Source organism: Salvelinus alpinus, chromosome 1, assembly GCF_045679555.1.
Source record: "Salvelinus alpinus chromosome 1, SLU_Salpinus.1, whole genome shotgun sequence".
Classification (NCBI taxonomy): Eukaryota; Metazoa; Chordata; class Actinopteri; order Salmoniformes; family Salmonidae; genus Salvelinus; species Salvelinus alpinus.
This window is the reverse complement of record NC_092086.1, coordinates 38,382,894-38,400,912: the sequence shown is the minus strand read 5'-3', so window position 1 is coordinate 38,400,912 and position 18,019 is coordinate 38,382,894. Positions and strand designations below refer to the sequence as shown.

General features: G+C 42.5%; 2 protein-coding genes across 2 annotated transcripts; one reads left to right on the top strand and one right to left on the bottom strand.

The window, feature by feature from the left end:
- The first annotated feature begins 4,558 nt into the window (after window positions 1-4,558).
- LOC139575389 (germ cell-specific gene 1-like protein) lies at window positions 4,559-10,305 on the top strand. The gene is made up of 5 exons (XM_071400307.1): window positions 4,559-4,859; window positions 6,663-6,710; window positions 7,884-8,036; window positions 9,683-9,794; window positions 9,993-10,305. Exons 1-5 carry the CDS (start codon window positions 4,559-4,561, stop codon window positions 10,303-10,305), a joined length of 927 nt encoding a protein of 308 aa, XP_071256408.1.
- On the bottom strand, window positions 9,616-15,444 carry LOC139575378 (heparan sulfate glucosamine 3-O-sulfotransferase 6-like). Its single transcript, XM_071400295.1, has 2 exons — window positions 14,913-15,444; window positions 9,616-12,345 (listed from the first exon to the last, which is right to left on the bottom strand). The coding sequence occupies exons 1-2, from the start codon at window positions 15,386-15,388 to the stop codon at window positions 11,724-11,726; spliced, it is 1,098 nt and encodes a 365-aa protein (XP_071256396.1). The 5' UTR covers window positions 15,389-15,444; the 3' UTR covers window positions 9,616-11,723.
- Between the last annotated feature and the right edge of the window lie 2,575 nt (window positions 15,445-18,019).

Sequence of the window (18,019 nt, the reverse complement as noted above, 5' to 3'; positions counted from 1 at the left end):
GTCAACATTGCCATGTCATTGACAGATGTCAAGTTTTTTACGTAGTGTTGTAAAGCAAGTCTTCATTTTTATTTCAGTACTGGTTACAGAAGGTAGTGATTTAAACAAGGAGACTTTGTTATGCACTACATCCTCAAAAGTATGTGGACACCCTTTCAAATTTGTTGATTGGGCTATTTCAGCCACATCCATTGCTGACAGGTGTATAAAGTCGAGCACAGCGCCATGCAATCTCCATAGACAAACATTGGTAGTAGAATGGCCTTACTGAAGAGCTCTGTGACTTTCAATGTGGCACCGTCATAGGATGCCACCTTTCCAACAAGTCAGTTTGTCAAATGTCTGCCCTGCAGGAGCTGCCCCGGTCAACTGTAAGTGCTGTTATTGTGAAGTGGAAACGTCTAGGAGCAACAACGGCTCACAGAATGGGACCGCCGAGTGCTGGAGCGCGTAGAACGTATAAATCGTCTGTCCTCAGTTGCAACACTCACTACCGAGTTCCAAACTGCCTCTGGAAGCAACATCAACACAAGAACTGTTCTTCGGGACCTTCATGAAATGGGTTTCCATGGCCGAGCAGTTGCACACAAGCCTAAGATCACCATGCGCAGTGCCAAGCGTCGGCTGGAGTGGTGTAAAGCTCGCCGTCATTGGACTCTGGAGCAGTGGAAGCGTGTTCTCTGGAGTAATTGATTTGAAATTCAGAATTATTATTTGAATGATCAATAATATGGATGCCTATAATACCATCTTCAAGTAAATTGTTATGACTGGCAAGGGTATTAACAGCATAAAAACTGTAAATGATAGTGAGACAATTAGCATTATGTGTGTTATGGTGTTAGTGGTATGTTGTGTAGGTACCAGGCTAAGATGTCAGTGTGCTGAGCTCAGCTCAAGGTATTTGCGTTGCCCTCTTGTTACAAGAGAGTGAAGTCTAAGCAACCCGTTTGCAGTACTGTACGTCTGATCATCTATGACACGATGGGGGAAATGGTATTGATGTTAATGTCAGCATCTTTATAATTTTATACCGTATATCTTTATAACTTTATACCGTACCGAAATAACTTTCAGGGTTTTCAGGGTATTTTGGTGGGATGGTGTGTGTGAATGTGTTATTAACTATTTAACTGCATCTCATTTTAGTTTTGGCAGCCCCAGCAGAGCTCATATCAGCTTAGGTCTTGATCTAATGTGTTACCTAGTAAAAACCAACTGACGTCATAGAGGGAATGAAGCTAGTGTAACCAGCTTATGTCTGACGTGATGGCAGTGTGAGACAGGGGACACGAACATAGTTGTGCAAATCATAACTGCTGAGCCAGATGGATTCCTAACTTATATTTATGTACTGAACATTTGAATGGATTAAGCAGTCAAAGCACTCCTATGCCTTCAATCTGGAATTTCTCTTGCATAATCAGATGGCAAGTTAACCCAATCACAGTATCTCAAATAAATGTAAGCAACATTAAGAAATACTACTGTAAAAAATGTGTTGGTGGGAAATTAGATTGATGATTTAGTCATTACTAATGTTCATCTCTTTATAATGTTCAGGATATAATAGTGTAAGTTGAGTTGAAGTTATAATAACTTCCTGGCTATTTACAGGAAAAGAAGGAAGTGGACCTCTAAATCCATAACAACACACTGAGTGGTGTTGCCTGTAGAGCCTCAGGACATAGCAGCCTGCAGTACCATCAGGATGCCAAAATCAACATTTCTTACATTGGCATCTAAACTCTCACAAGTATATCAGGTCCAAATGTATTCTTATTTTATGTATGCTTGCTTCTGTACAGCCCAGTGTATGCATGTTTCTCATGACATCCAGGAGCCTGGACAACAGCTGAGCGTGCTGACATGTTCAGAGCAGTGTGTATCTACATGGGATTGAACAAGGTCAGTGTCCTCATCCATTAATGGTGCTCAGTTTGCCTGGCAAACATGAAAGGATTCAGATTGAGGATAATCCTGATTTTTGCTGGAATACCTTTGTAAGCTTTGAGTTTTAAGGTTGCATGTTTCATCTACTGCTGGTAATTTTTGATTCTGTAAATTGTGGATTCTGGCCAAAAACAAAAACAATACAGGTATAGTTGAGAGGGGAAATCATGTTCATTTTTTATTGGTTGTTATATAAGAATAGGAGGAATTGGAAGTAGACAGTTGTTGGTGAATGTTTTTCAGCACTACTCTGAAGCTGGACTTTGGGCATTTGGCAAGTGTACAGTCCAAAATTATATATCAAAATCCCCTCAAACAGTATGGACTCAAAGTAATTGGGTCATAAGCATATCGTTGCACATAATATTGTAAATCAACTATAATGGCCCCATAATCAAGGGTAGACTGTATTTCCAAGGGAAAATATTACCCAACCCTCAACATACTACAGAATTGAAAGATGACCACAAGAATACAAGGAAAAATGTCTCAAACTCTCGGTCTGGTTCCACTCACTTGAAAGTAATGTTTTGGTATTTGTGCCTTTTTAAGGCGAATAGCACATGGAAGGTAATATACCAACATATGGATTATGTTTACAGTTTCTGACAAAACATTGTTGTGCTGCAATCGTATACGCTCAGCTCACTGGGTCTGCCTTACTTTCCAATAGGAGGTGTCCAATAGTATGTCAAATATTGATTGATTACACATCCATTTTATTGCCCTGTTTTCCCCACCACTTGAATCTGCAGAGTCATCTCTGTCATCTCTGTTTTCTGTTGGATCTATTAAGTGACACTGCCCCATTAAGTCACAAGAGAGTACATTTAAGGCTTGGTATTACATAAGATGTAATATCATTACTAAGCATTATCATGGTAGTTCCACAGTGTACTGTATAACTTCTGCCATGAGGAATTAATTCCTCATTCCCTGATCTAACAATCCTTCTGGGTCCTTTGTTTTTACTGTCTGTGCAGAAACGTTTGGTCTCTCAGAAAGCTGAGTACAAATGTTCTCTGAATAGAAACAATCATTCAGTGGTGTTGGATGTTAGCTCCATGTCAAGAATTACTGCACCTCACCAACACAGTGGAGATTTTTAGATACCTGTGACCGGGTGTCCATTCTGTGTCACTCAAGTCAGCTCCATGCACTGAACTCCAATAGGTAGGCCACAACTGCTGATCAGTGAAGGAAGTGGCACTTGCTGCCCTCTTGGTATTCATTGGCCTAGTGGAGAGTAGTTATGGACAAGACAAATCAGTTGAAGAAAATGCAGGGTCCTTTCTCCCAACATCTGTCATCTCTTAAGCCTATTTCCCAAAGCAGTTTGCCTACATTTGCATGTAACATCCTGCATAAGCCAATCACCAGGCTATCAAATAGGAACAGATTGACTTTGCATGCACACATGTTGATGCTTGATCTGCAGCCTCATGCAATAATGTGTTTCACAACCTAAAGTCACTGTCACACTTTGAGTTGATCTGACCTTTATGATAGCAGGTACAGTATGATGAAATTATACACTGAGTGTACAAAACTAATATTGAGTTGTACCCCCTTTTGCCTTCAGAACAGCATCAATTTGTCGGTGCATGGACTCCACAAGGTGTCGAAAGCGTTCCACAGGGATTCTGGCCCATGTTGACTCCAATGCATCCCACAGTTGTGTCAAGTTGACTGGATGTCCTTTGGGCGGTGGACCATTCTTGATACAAACAAGAAACTGTTGAGCGTTAAAAAAAACAGCAACGTTGCAGTTCTTGACACCGTCAAACCGGTGCGCCTGGCATCTACTACCATACCTCTTTCAAAGGCACTTAAATATGTTGTCTTGCACGTTGACCCTCTGAATGGCACACATACACAATCCATGTCTCAATTGTCTCAAGGATTTACAATCCTTATTTAACCTGTCTCCTTCCCTTCATCTACACTGATTGAAGTGGATTTAACCAGTGACATCAATCAGGAATCATAGCTTTCTCCTGGATTCACCTAGTCAGTCTATGTCATGGAAAGAGCAGGTGTCCTTACTGTTTTGTACACTCACTGTAGTTTGTGAAAACATGCATCAGTAATGCCCAACTATGCCAGAACATGTCCAGTCCAACGTTGGCATTGGCGAGAGCCTTGTTCCAGATTAAAGAGTAAGCCCAAATTAATCTTTTTTATTACTATGCTCAAAGAAACCGCCTAGGTTTAGATATGAAAACAAAATGGAGGTCTAGAATATAATTTGTCCTGTGTAATAAATTACGCATTTGGTGAGTGGGTGGAGAAAGATGGGAGAAAAAGAGACCACAGCAAGCAGAAGAGAAAAGAGAGAGAGAGTTCAAATAAACAAGGGAGAGACAAAAAGAGTGATTGGAGTATAAGGGAGCGCAATCAAGGAAGAGAACGAATCCTTCAATAAAGGTAGCAGGCAGCACATCCTTATTGCCACAGGAGAGATGTATATACAGCATCACTCAAGGAACCTCAAATGCCACAAGATTATGAAGATTTGAGATATATTTGAGAGGCGAAACACGGCGGCGACATATCGAAAGCCTGGATTAGTTGCCTTTTCATTTCATTTTGCCCAGCCTCCAGCATGGGGACAGAGTGCAGTCGGCGGGGGTCCCTGGCGCTCACCCTCAACATTGTAGCATTTACGTGTGCCCTGTCAGCAGTGACCACTAGCTTCTGGTGCGAGGGGACCAGGAAGGTGGTCAAGCCTTTCTGCACGGGGCCGGTGACGACCAGGCAGTCGTACTGCATTCGCTTCAACAGCAGTAACATCAATGACAGCCGGCTGGTGCAGTACATCTGGGAGTCGGGAGAAGAGAAGTTCCTGATGAGGAAGTTCCACACCGGCATCTTCTTCTCCTGTGAGCAGGCTGCTGACATGAATGGTAAATAATGTTCATGTACAACTTGCAGAAATGTTGAAGTAGAACATGCGACTATGTTGGCCACTCAGCAGCTGGTCCTGTGTGACCATGCTCTCTAAACCTGATGTGGTTTGGGTACATTACAACAGGAAGTGAAGGAGGAAGTACATTGGGAGAGACTAAAATAAGATCAAGATGCAAATGATTTGACAGTCTACTATTTACTTACATAATTACATCATCATGTTGTTTAGTCTTTTTTTAGTATTTGAGATTTGATAAAATAAGCAAAAAGTAATGTTCTATTTGGTATCAGGTTACTTGTGTTGACTTTACTGAAATGGACTGACGTTATAACGATGCATCAGTTTTAGTAGGAGTTTTACAGTATGGAGTGCAAGAAGAGTGCAAGAATTGGAATGCTTGCAGAAACTCTGTGACCCAACATTGATTTGCTATGATTGCTGTGAGAGTCAGCAGTAGCCAGTCCTGAGGTGTGATATAACAAACAGCTGTGAGAGTCAGCAGTAGCCAGTCCTGAGGTGTGACAGAACAAACAGCTGTGAGAGTCAGCAGTAGCCAGTCCTGAGGTGTGACAGAACAAACAGCTGTGAGAGTCAGCAGTAGCCAGTCCTGAGGTGTGATATAACAAACAGCTGTGAGAGTCAGCAGTAGCCAGTCCTGAGGTGTGACAGAACAAACAGCTGTGAGAGTCAGCAGTAGCCAGTCCTGAGGTGTGACAGAACAAACAGCTGTGAGAGTCAGCAGTAGCCAGTCCTGAGGTGTGACAGAACAAACAGCTGAGAGTCAGCAGTAGACAGTCCTGAGGTGTGACAGAACAAACAGCTGTGAGAGTCAGCAGTAGCCAGTCCTGAGGTGTGACATAACAAACAGCTGTGAGAGTCAGCAGTAGCCAGTCCTGAGGTGTGACAGAACAAACAGCTGTGAGAGTCAGCAGTAGCCAGTCCTGAGGTGTGACATAACAAACAGCTGTGAGAGTCAGCAGTAGACAGTCCTGAGGTGTGACAGAACAAACAGCTGTGAGAGTCAGCAGTAGCCAGTCCTGAGGTGTGACAGAACAAACAGCTGTGAGAGTCAGCAGTAGCCAGTCCTGAGGTGTGACAGAACAAACAGCTTAGTGGGATAGAAAAAGGACTGGAGACATGAGGACTGTAGACATGAGGACTGTAGACATGAGGACTGTAGACATGAGGACTGGAGACATGAGGACCGGAGACATGAGGACCGTAGACATGAGGACCGTAGACATGAGGACCGTAGACATGAGGACCGGAGACATGAGGACCGTAGACATGAGGACCGTAGACATGAGGACCGGAGACATGAGGACCGGAGACATGAGGACCGGAGACATGAGGACCGGAGACATGAGGACCGGAGACATGAGGACCTGAGACATGAGGACCGGAGACATGAGGACTGGAGACATAAGGACTGGAGACATGAGGACTGGAGACATGAGGACTGGAGACATGAGGACTGGAGACATGAGGACTGGAGACATGAGGACTGGGAGGCACCACTATCAGATAATGGATAGGGTCTGATTTTAAAAGTGGTAAGCGATTTATCTTGGGGAGTAATCGGTCAAACAACATGATGGTGAAAATCCTGATCATAACCATTTAGCTGATGCTTCTGTGCATACTAACACATTTATATTTCATCTATAGAAAATAACAAAGAAGCGTAAAACATTTTTGGATTGCATTACGTATTTCTACAACTACAATTTACGTAAGAAGATTAGAAAAATAACAAGACTAGTCAACATGAACTAAATGAATGTTTCTCTGCTTCCAGGATTTAACTGCAGGGACTTTAAAGACATTGCACCTGACCATGAAAAAGGTAGGTAAAACCCATTTATAAAACTATTATCTTTCAGTCTAGTAGTGTAAAGCCCTGATAAATCTATATTGTCCTCTTGACCACAACTTTATATAAGTCCAGTCATCAAAAATATATCAAGACAGGGATTTTATAGGATGATGCCATTTGCAGGTTTTCCCCTTTTCAATCTCTTAACAAAATCTATATGAAGCATCAACAATTTTTCATAATCTACTGTGAAAATAAATAAAGACAGTGTAACGATTGTTCTCCTCCTCGTCTGAGGAGGAGCAGGGATCGGACCAAAACGCAGCTTTTGTGGAATACATAATGAATTTATTTAAACAAGACGAACACGAAGCACACTTGATAAATGACAAAATAACAAAAACGACGTAGACCGACCTGGACATGAGAACTTACATAACACGAAGAACGCACGAACAGGAACAGACTAAACAAACGAAACAGTCCCGTGTGGTACATACACAGACACGGAAGACAATCACCCACAAACAAACGGTGTGAACAGCCTACCTTAATATGGTTCTCAATCAGAGGAAACGTAAAACACCTGCCCCTGATTGAGAACCATATCAGGCTAATTAACAATGAACCTAAACATAGAAACACATAACATAGAATGCCCACCCAGCTCACGTCCTGACCATACTAAACAAAGACAAAATAAAGGAAATAAGGTCAGCAACGTGACAGACAGTCATATCTGCTCCCAATAATTGAATGGGTAAACGCAACACTACCCCACTACCCATTCAGTTATTGGTAGTATATATAGACTTTATTTCATTTTTTTCATAAGTGTACTATTCCTCTGCAACTTTTTTTGGAATGTCCGTCAACTCTTGCCTTTTACTGGAACATAATCTACTGTGACTGCAATCGCGGCTTCCATAGGAAATCCAAAACAACAGTCTAAAAACAAAAGTAAAGCTGTTGTAGTAGTTTTACATTAGAAGCAGCTTTCATCTTATTATCAGTGGCACCTGTCGTCTCTATCCAAGTCCCACTAGAGCAGGCCTACAGAGAGCTCAGGGGTCTCTTCCTGTCTGGGTCTGTGGAGTTGATGTCTCCCTTCCTATAGGTGGGATTATTTAGTAGAGGGAAGTGGATTCTATAGGCGACAGTTGTACTCACTCTGACTGACTCCTCTCTTCCTTCTATTCCCAGGGGTCCTGTGGCTGTGCATCACAGCTGAGTGTCTCTACCTCATCCTGCTGTTCACGGGTGGTGTACTCATGTGGTTAGAGCTGTGTCCTTGCCTCAGCGTCATGAACAAGCTGAAGCTCAACGCCTTTGCTGCCATGTTCACCGCCCTGTCAGGTAACACATCTGTGCCTGGGAATGATGTTCACAGTCATATTTATTTTAAAAAAAGGTGACGTTCACCATTTGTCAAGTGAACAAGTCATCAAAGAATACTTTCATACAGTCACTCAAAGCTGATCATCAGCCATTGAGGAGTTGATTATCTCCCTGCATCCTTAACTATGAAGTCAGCTTCACAGAGGGGGCACACTAGTGAGTGGACATCCCCTGGCTCTGTTTCTCAATGACCAAAGGCCATGTCAACCTCCATGCCACGCTATCACACTAAGGCTGGCACTGGGCTGGTCAAATTGGATAGAGAGCCTACAGTAGACAGGCTTTGGGAGTCCCAGCTCCACAGTAGAGCAGAGGCCAGCGTGTCTGTGTGTAACACTACCCACCAAGGGGATTACATCATCTAATACCATGCATGCAACCCACTAACCATCCCAGGCAGGCAGAGGCCGGCCAGAGTGACCGTGGTTAGTCCATATCCTAAATGGATTATTTCAATTTTACAGATACGATATTCAGTACACTGCTGAATCTACTCTAAGTTTTCATCCTTTCAAAGACCATTTCCAAAGCTGATAGGAGGGGAATGAAGATGATGTTGAGAAAATGTATGTCAATCAGGAGTCATTTTAATGTAGATTCACTCACTGTATTATCAATAATAGTTATTGTGTTGCTATCCATCTGTCAAACTGTATTGTGGGGGTAAGTAGGAGGGAATATACACGTTTAAAATGTGGTTTATGCACTATAGAATTTGTGGAATCCCTACAGTTAACTCTCCTTGGGTCTGTGGAACAAATATGAATGTGAATATGAATATGATTTTGTTAGCAGAAAAGCAGAGCAATAATAGTAGCAGGGTGGGATGGGAGCCTTGTTCAGGGAGGTACAGTTGTAGGGAAGCTAGCCTAGCTAAGTGCTAACATAGCACGTAGAGCAGTGGTCTATGGTCTGTGTGTCCAATGCCTCTGGGGATTTGCTGGTTTCTGGACTAATCGGATTGGAGATGGGGCAGTGGTTTTGGGCCAAGACAAGGCCTACCCAGAGGAGTACCCCCACCCCTCCCCTCCCACATTCCCCTGACCCCTCCTCTTGTTGTTAGGGCATTAATCCCAAGTAAAGCAGCTGTAGACGAGCAGAATGTTGGCAGAGAGATGGCCAAGAGGCAGCAGAGAAAGAGAGAGTAGAGGGAACACTGTGCTGTGGTGGGCTTTGATTCTTCATCATTCTCTCTTCTATCTGTCATTGTTATGAAGGGGAATGGCTGCAACTGTATTAATGTAACCTATCAGCTTCCCCAGTAATACTATAAACTGAATATCCAGTGAATAAAGAAGCATGATCATGGTGAAAATTAATGGACTGATCTCAATGTTGTTCACACTAATACCTGTCCTCATGCAAGGTTTTTAAAATAAGTGAAAGGTATCCAAACTGATAGCCCTCAATTCATAACGTGTACAATATTGCCACGTGTGGCTACTAATATCAATTGCAGATACAATTTTGTTGCTGTACTTATACCAGTGCTTTTGAAAGGTACAACCATTATACAAAAAATATATAGTCTCATATATTATCTCAGGTTTTCATTCACCAACTTTATTTGCGTTTTGTATTGTGTTGTGTCCCTCGGGATCCAGGCCTTTTGGGGATGGTTGCCCACATGATGTTCACCACGGCCTTTCAGCTGGCTGTGGCTATGGGTCCGGAGGACTGGAGGCCCAAGACCTGGGACTACAGCTGGTCCTACATGTATGTACTGACTAGGTCACTTACCGTTACACTAGGTGCTGTACAATAGGAGTTGTCTCTGATTAAACTCTAATACTCTAATGCAATTTTAAGCGACGCTAGCATTCTGAGGCCATGTATAGTAGCACGGTCATGATGGAGAGAGCGTGCATGCTGAGGTTAATCACACCCTCTGTACTTCTTCTTCCCCCTCCCCAGCTTAGCATGGGGCTCCTTCGCCACCTGCATGGCTTCTGCGGTGACAGCACTGAACAGGTACACCAAGACCATCGTAGAGTTCAAGTACAAGCGGCGGAACATTGAGAAGAACCTGAGGATCAAGCAGAAGCTGCTGGAGATGGACCTGCCAGAGCAGATGTGGGACATGTACCTGACGGCTGTGCCTGCAAGAGGAGAAGGAAATGCTGGGCCTCTGGACCTCCCTGTCAATGGGCACAAACCCTCCACTGGAGCAGCCTATGTAATGGGCCTGGACAGCATGACAGAACCACAGGGTGAGGCCTACTGCTAAGACAGTGGTCACCAACCCTGGGCCTGCAGGGCCCCATTCCAATCCTGTTAGGATGTACCTTCCATCCTCCCTTCATTGAGGTTATGACTGCTCCAACATGATTGGATAGGTTCCAATTCAAAACACAAAGGGGAGGAAGAAAGGATACATTTTCACAGTATCAGAACAGGGCCTACGAGATCTATAAGGCTTTACAGGACCAGGCTTGGTGACCTCTTCATTAAAATTACCATAAATTGGCTCTCATATACAGGATCCCAAACTCACTGGACTATATAGGGCATAATGGATCCCATTGAGAAGATCATTACTAATATTATGGCTAAAGGAACATGGAGCTGACTGAATAAACAACACTTGTCCTCAACCTCCTCCTGTATGTTTCTAGAGCCAAGGCCATGACTATTCTTATCATTACTGTTATTCTGGAGCAGATGGTGAAGCTGTTTTTACAAGCTATGATAGTAGTTTTGTTGCCACATTCGGCATGGGGCTGCAAATATCAGCCAAGTCTAGTTGCCATATGATGCTTAGTGTACAGACGGCTATTTCCAACACGTACAGTAGGTTACAACATGGTGCTTATGTTTATATGTGCTGTATGTAAGTTTGTGTTTGAGAGAAAGTTGGATCTTAATATTTGCTTCAGAATGTAATGAAGAAAAAGGCAGCACCCATAAACATACACAGGAAATGTATTGAGCACAAACTTTGTCAGAAATTAAGGACAATACGGACTGTGAATCTGTCTATGATTTTTGGTAATATTGAGGAAATGGGTTTAAATGCCCCTCATAACTAGGGAATATTTAAATGAAAACCAACTGCAAACAACTACAGACTGAATGGATCAATGTAGGACTCTACTAAATATTTCAAGTATTTGCCCATGCAGCTGCCTTGAATTGTCTTGGATTTAAATTAAGGGATGCCATGTCATTTCTTATGGTAATACTTGCTCAATCTGACTACAGAAAAAAATGTGTATGACGATCATGACCACAAATCCAAATTTTTCCAAGTAGTTTACAGTACTTCGACAATACCGTCTAAGCCTCTGTTGGTGAAGGACTGCCATCTAGTGGAGTAAAGGGTAAGTTCACACTAGAGTTCTGAGGACTTGCTTTCCGACCGTGGATGTCGCTGTCACTTTCCTCTGTATGTCCATGGTGTTACACAGTAGGCCTATGGCATTACTCACGTTACTTCTTGCGGTTTAACTGTCACAAAATAAAGTGTGACTGTTTTGATTTGTTTGCCGATACAGGTTGCATGAGGACTTGAGTTACTCCAGATGACATCAGGACCGTCACAAAATACACCAATTCAAGCTTTGTCCTGTATCCTCTTCGTGCAGCCTGTGTTTTGAACGGTAACAATGATACCATCTTTTTCCCACCTCATTGTAGGCTCCCATCCTACCAGCCAAAGTCCTGCCCTGTCATCTGGTAGAAGCGCAGGTTGTGTGGCTGGTAGAACTGACGTAACCTGAGGATGACCTGAGGGTGGATGTCAGCATGTGGCCTGCCCTTGGTTCTGCCCAGGCAGTGGGGCTTGCTGCTGCCCTCTGGCTTCTTCAGGCAGGGGAAACCCTTTGTCTTGTTGAAGTAGAAGTGTTTGTCTGTGATGATCCTCTGAAGGCCCAGAAAGTCTTGGACTCTGCCCAGCTCCCCTGCAGGGTCGCTCACCAGCCTCTCCCCATGGACAAAGTGGATCTGCTCCAAGGGGAAGTGGGCCAGCCACCTCTCCAGGTGCAGAGCATACAGGCCAATCCAGATGGGGCTCCACAGGGAGTCCACCTTTAACGCCTCCTCCGTCCCGTTATGGAACGTCAGGGTCTCGAAGCTGGGAACGCCCAGAGTCTTTGATATGATCTGGGTGTAGTCAGAGATGGCGCGGGTCACAGGGTCACGCACCACCACGATCAGTTTGACCTCCTGGGACATGGCGTGGATCCGGCCGGGGCTATCCGCCGTCACAAAGTACCTGGGTGTCTTCTCCAGGACCACCTGGCCCTCCAGAGCTTTGGGCATCAGGTTCCTGAGAGGGACAATGAGGCTGTTCAATCTTATATCAAATACACAAAATACAGCCAAATTAGAATATAACCAAATCCATTTGTTTTAGATCGAAGAGAGGGTTAATTCTTTGAATAACCATCAACCAATCCAAGGTACTATTGATTGAGGCCTATAGCCAAATAAAGGGACTGAATCATCCCTTAACACCATGACCTATCTGGTCATGCTCACTCCCCACAGATCTCTATGTCATCCTGTGCCAATGAAGCCAACAGGCCTGCTGGTTCTTAATAATTGACATGGTGTTATATAGTTTTCCCCAGTGTGCTCTCCAGCCTCACTCAGCTCTTCCTCCCTGCCGGATGTTAATACACTCCCATTCAACTAAACGAGGGCTGGGGGGAACTGAAACTCGTACACACCCCTTTTAAGAGCATGTGCTACCAGGGAGAGAGAGAGGACACACTCGGCTGTCTGCCTGAATAGAAATCCAGATGAAGGACAAGAGAGAAAGAAAGGAAGGAAGGAAGAAAGAGAGACTGGGAGAAAGGAGGAGGGAGGGAGCACACAAATACAAGCAAAGTCCATTAGTGAGCCCACTTTTGATTTTCCCTGGAGACAGATTTTGGCACTGGCAGAATATGTAGCTTTTGTGTTGCATTGACTCGCTTGGCATTTGCACTCAGCTTTTCTCCCTTGGAGCTGTTATCTAACCATTATCAAGATCGAGTTCAATTCCATGGGTAGTGTTTAAATAAAGAGCCATGATTATTTCCCTCTCAGCAGAAACAATGCATACTCCAGTGCATATTCTCATTAGACAATGTGGTGCTATACTTTGATCAAGCAGCTTGATGAATATTTCCATTTTGGGAACAAGACAGTATGATACTTCAGACATCAACCATGCTGAGCGATTAATGCTTTTTGACGATTAGTGCTTTTTGAGGTCAGTTCGGTCCGATTATAAAAAAATAATCACGGTTTTCAATTTCAAGTTTCAATAATTTTTTAAAACATTAAATGCACTATGCATTGTGTGGCCTGAATGCTGTAACAAGACAGAATAAAACAATCAATAAAAGTCACATGATGGTAGTGACTGTTCATTACTGCTTATCCCTTATTAACCATCATTTATTCACATTACTTTAATAAAATATTTCAGTAGTTGTGTATATTACATTTGTTTTATTTAATACCTTTATTATTTAATTCTAAGTCATCATCTCATCTCTATTGAGCTGCTGTCTATGTAGTCTGACAAAATTACAATTTTGTAGTCCTTCAAAGTAAATAAGGCATACTTTTATGACTGCTGAATGTCAAATATCAATCACTTAGATCATGTACAGTATTTTCTGGTAGAGATAAACCCTCGTGAAGCAACAGCTGCTCTATAGCACCTCATGATCGCACATTCTTCTGTCTCTTCCATAGCAGGCGTAAAAGAAACAAAGACCGGACAAGTAGATGCGCAAGGGATGGTGGTCATTGTAGTTAATTCTCAAGTTTTACGCACTAAACAATAGAATAATGGCCTGTTGGAAACTACAACTCCTTACAACATCGCACAGCTGAGGTTGGATCTGATGTACCTCTAGAGAAACTGTACAACTGTACAATGAGCGCATTGAGCGCACAGAAGAAAACTGAACAAAATGGAATTAAAATAATTGAACCAAGTCAATTAGTTGTTTAAAAAACAAAAAATAACCGCTCACCACACGACATCAAACAAGGGAGAGAACAAGGTCCATATTGTGGGGCACTGTTGGCTCAAGCACCTAGAAATGCATTTGTTGTAAGAAATGTGCTATATAAATAAAGTTTGATTGATTGAGTGATCATGTAGCAGATGTTAGGTTCAGGAGTTGGGGGAATGTTTGGTACGTTTATTTGTTTTGGGAGAACAGTCAAAATGATAAAATAATAATGGCATAGCGAACATTTTCCATAATATTTGTGTTACTGATTTTACAGTTGTTCTTCAGAGTGTATGTATGGGCCATGTAGGGCTCCCGAGTGGTGCAGCGGTCTAACGCACTGCATCTCAGTGCTAGAGGTGTCACTACAGACTCTGGTCCGATTCCAGGCTGTATCACAACCGGCTGTGATTGGGAGTCCCATAGGGCGGTGCACAATTGGCCCAGTGTCATCCGGGTTAGGGTTTGATGGGGCTAGGCCGTCATTGTAAATAATAATTTGTTCTTAACTGACTTGCCAAGTTAAATAAAGGTTAAATAAATGTATAAAAATAAGTAAATGTAGGACAGCCCATAGAGAAATTCTCCCAGCCATTAAATAACCCCTTTAACTTGCAATACACACGGCTGACCATGAGCAAGTAGCAATTCCAAGGAGGCATGTGCATCATTCTACACCTTTTGCAAGTTGTTAACATAATCAGAACGCAAACAATGAAACCCTCCTGTCAATCAAATATAATTAAACAAATATCAACCAAACACAAATGTGTGTTTCAGCATTATCATTCTAATCATTCTAATCTTCATAATCATTCTAATCTTCATCATCATCACCATTATCATCATCATCATCATCGATAGGTAGGTAGGTACATACCTGTACCAATTCAAACCACGTGAGTAATGTCTGTCGAAAAAGTGGGGTTCAGAGCCAAGTGCTCGAATGTCAGGATGAAGTCTTAGGAATTCCAAAAGAGCTCGTGTTCCGCCCTTTTTCACCCCTATGATGATTGCTTGGGGTAGTCTCCTTGCTGCGGTCCAGTCCTTACCAACATTGGCTGATTGCGCGCCAACTGCACCTGTCGCACCTGCGCTGCCGACGGGGGATGCTGAGCGCACACCGACATCTGTAGCCCTCTTCTCAAATGAGGCATTCTTCCTTTGGAACAGCTCAGTCAAAGGTAAAAGTTGAGAGGTTTGCTTCAAATGTTTCGCAGTATCCACTAAAATAAAATCACAGCAGCCGGAGAGAATGAAGTACAGCGACGCGCAAACCACAGCAAGGGAGAACACGAAGAGAAGTTTATGCAGGTGTCGCGGAACGTCTTGTTGAATGTGATGAGAACCAGCCATACCTTCTTCCACAAACAAATTGAGGCCATTCTATGAACAACACATCTCTTCTTTCGGTACATCTGCTATTCTTGTAAGCAAAAGCACATAATCATAATTCCATGCCCAAAACATGGTGCACCGGCTGTTCCAAGCGAAGTGCCAAATACGCTTGTCATCCCATACTGACACGTTGTTGATCTCTAAACTGTTCATCGCAATAAATTGTTCCTTCTTTCTATAATAACAATATTTTGTTGGACATATACGACGGTGTAATGTTTCCACACACAGTTAGTATAGTATGTTCTTGCTCATCTGACACTGCTATATTAACCATCATCTAGAGATGCTGTGCGCATCTTTCAGTGCTGCTCTACCTTGATTGGAGGGATGGTAGAGAAGGCGGGTTTCACTGCTCAAACTTAAACTGTTGAGCCATGATCCTGTAACATCAGCTTTAGGATAACTTTCTTTCTCAATGTTTGCATTAGGCAGGCAATTTGCTTTCCTTCCTCAGGCTATGGTATTATGCTGGTCAGGAGGGAAATAACCCCACAAGCCAACTCATTTCAGCTTTGACATAATTTTCAGGTGACAATTTCGTCAATAAATATTGATTTATGCGTGAATAAAGTAGGATACTTGTTAAAGAGATTTTTTTTTGTAATTCATATTACAGTTTTTGAGGCATATATGGGAACAGCTGACCATGCAGATTTTTTGGGGGGTTCCTTGCATGACTTAACACACATTATTGCAATGATTGAATATTGTTCTTTGCATCCACAGACAGAAAGCCCTATACATAGGCATCATTACATAATAGGAAGCGTTGGTAATACAACCAGGATAATCTCCAGGCAGAGGTATTAAGTCATACAGGGAGTTTTTGTTGTTGTCTGATTCAGCTTTTTTTAGCAGCATCATAGTGAACATCTTTTTTTATGGAAGGACCGCCCAATAACGACTGCATTATGGGTCATATGGGTCACTTCTGATACTGTGAAATCTCCTCTGAACAGGAAACTGTGTATTGTAAGCTTACACGGTTTACCAGGAAATGGTTACCGTACAATCTGACATTGGAGCCAACTCCACTTATGTCCCTCAATTGAATATGATCTGTGTACTCTGGTGGAACCTTTAAAGAGCAATCCATGGTATTATAATCAAATAATGCCATTTCTGATTCAAACTCAGATGTAGTTTACTAGAAATCCAATGCACATCCTTATAAGTGAAAAGCTATGACAAACAATAAACACAAGAGGCTGAAGAGAAGCCTTCACGTGGAGAGAAACCTTCACGTGGAGAGAAACCTTCATGTGGAGAGAAGCCTTCACGTGGAGAGAAACCTTTACAACCTTCACGTGGAGAGAAGTCTTCACAAGCCTTCAGGTGGAGAGAAGTCTTCACAAGCCTTCAGGTGGAGAGAAGCCTTCACAAGCCTTCAGGTGGAGAGAAGTCTTCACAAGCCTTCAGGTGGAGAGAAGCCTTCACAAGCCTTCAGGTGGAGAGAAGTCTTCACAAGCCTTCAGGTGGAGAGAAGCCTTCACAAGCCTTCAGGTGGAGAGAAGTCCTCACAAGCCTTCAGGTGGAGAGAAGCCTTCACAAGCCTTCAGGTGGAGAGAAGTCTTCACAAGCCTTCAGGTGGAGAGAAGCCTTCACAAGCCTTCAGGTGGAGAGAAGTCCTCACAAGCCTTCAGGTGGAGAGAAGCCTTCACAAGCCTTCAGGTGGAGAGAAGCCTTCACAAGCCTTCAGGTGGAGAGAAGCCTTCACAAGCCTTCAGGTGGAGAGAAGCCTTCACAAGCCTTCAGGTGGAGAGAAGCCTTCACAAGCCTTCAGGTGGAGAGAAGCCTTCACAAGCCTTCAGGTGGAGAGAAGCCTTAACAAGCTTTGCATAAATGAAGGCACCAGGAGATTCATATTGGATCAAATAATATGCTGTGGAAATATCAGTGAAAATAACCCACTGGACACAGACTTCAGTTCAACGTCTAGTTTTGATTTAAATTTGGTAGAGTTGTCAACTAACGTGAATTCAACATGAAATCAACAAAAAATGTCACCATGTCTTTAGATTTAGGTTAAAAGTGATTACATTCCCTTACATTGATGTCTTTTTTCAAATCCAATCAGTTTTCCACATTTATTCAACATCATCACATTTAAACAAAGATTTTTTTTAAATGATGTGGAAACAACATTGATTCAACCAGTTTTTGCCCAGTGGGGACACAATAGTTTAAACAAAACATTTATTGTTACATTTGAAGCAAGGATCATGTGAGATATTTATTATTATTTTATTATTTTTTAAATTTATTTTTTACTTTAGTTTATTTAGTAAATATTTTCTTAATTATATATTTTTTAAACTGAATTGTTTGTTAAGGGCTTGTAAGTAAGTATTTCACAGTAAGGTCTACTACACCTGTTGCATTTGGCGCATGTGACAAATAACATTTGATTTGATTTGAAGAGAGAATTCAAACAGTTTGTTGTGAAAGCACAAGGTATTGCCACCAATGATGTGGATTCAATACGGGGACCCTGTCTTTCTCTTCCAGACTCACATCTGAAGGTTGGCAAAATAATAGAGGCTTTCATCAACATCTAAATTAGACTGTGTCCATCACTGGTTTCCT

What these genes read in the sequence shown, in the direction of transcription:
- LOC139575389 (XM_071400307.1), top strand. Translation starts at nt 4,559, where the DNA reads ATGGGGACAGAGTGCAGTCGGCGGGGGTCCCTGGCGCTCACCCTCAAC. An exon ending in CATGTTCACCGCCCTGTCAG is followed by an intron (nt 8,037 to 9,682) that starts GTAACACATCTG and finishes CTCGGGATCCAG; the next exon opens with GCCTTTTGGGGATGGTTGCC. An exon ending in GACTACAGCTGGTCCTACAT is followed by an intron (nt 9,795 to 9,992) that starts GTATGTACTGAC and finishes CCCCCTCCCCAG; the next exon opens with CTTAGCATGGGGCTCCTTCG.
- LOC139575378 (XM_071400295.1), bottom strand. Translation starts at nt 15,388, where the DNA reads ATGGCTGGTTCTCATCACATTCAACAAGACGTTCCGCGACACCTGCAT. An exon ending in CGTGGTTTGAATTGGTACAG is followed by an intron (nt 12,346 to 14,912) that starts GTATGTACCTAC and finishes TGTCCCTCTCAG; the next exon opens with GAACCTGATGCCCAAAGCTC.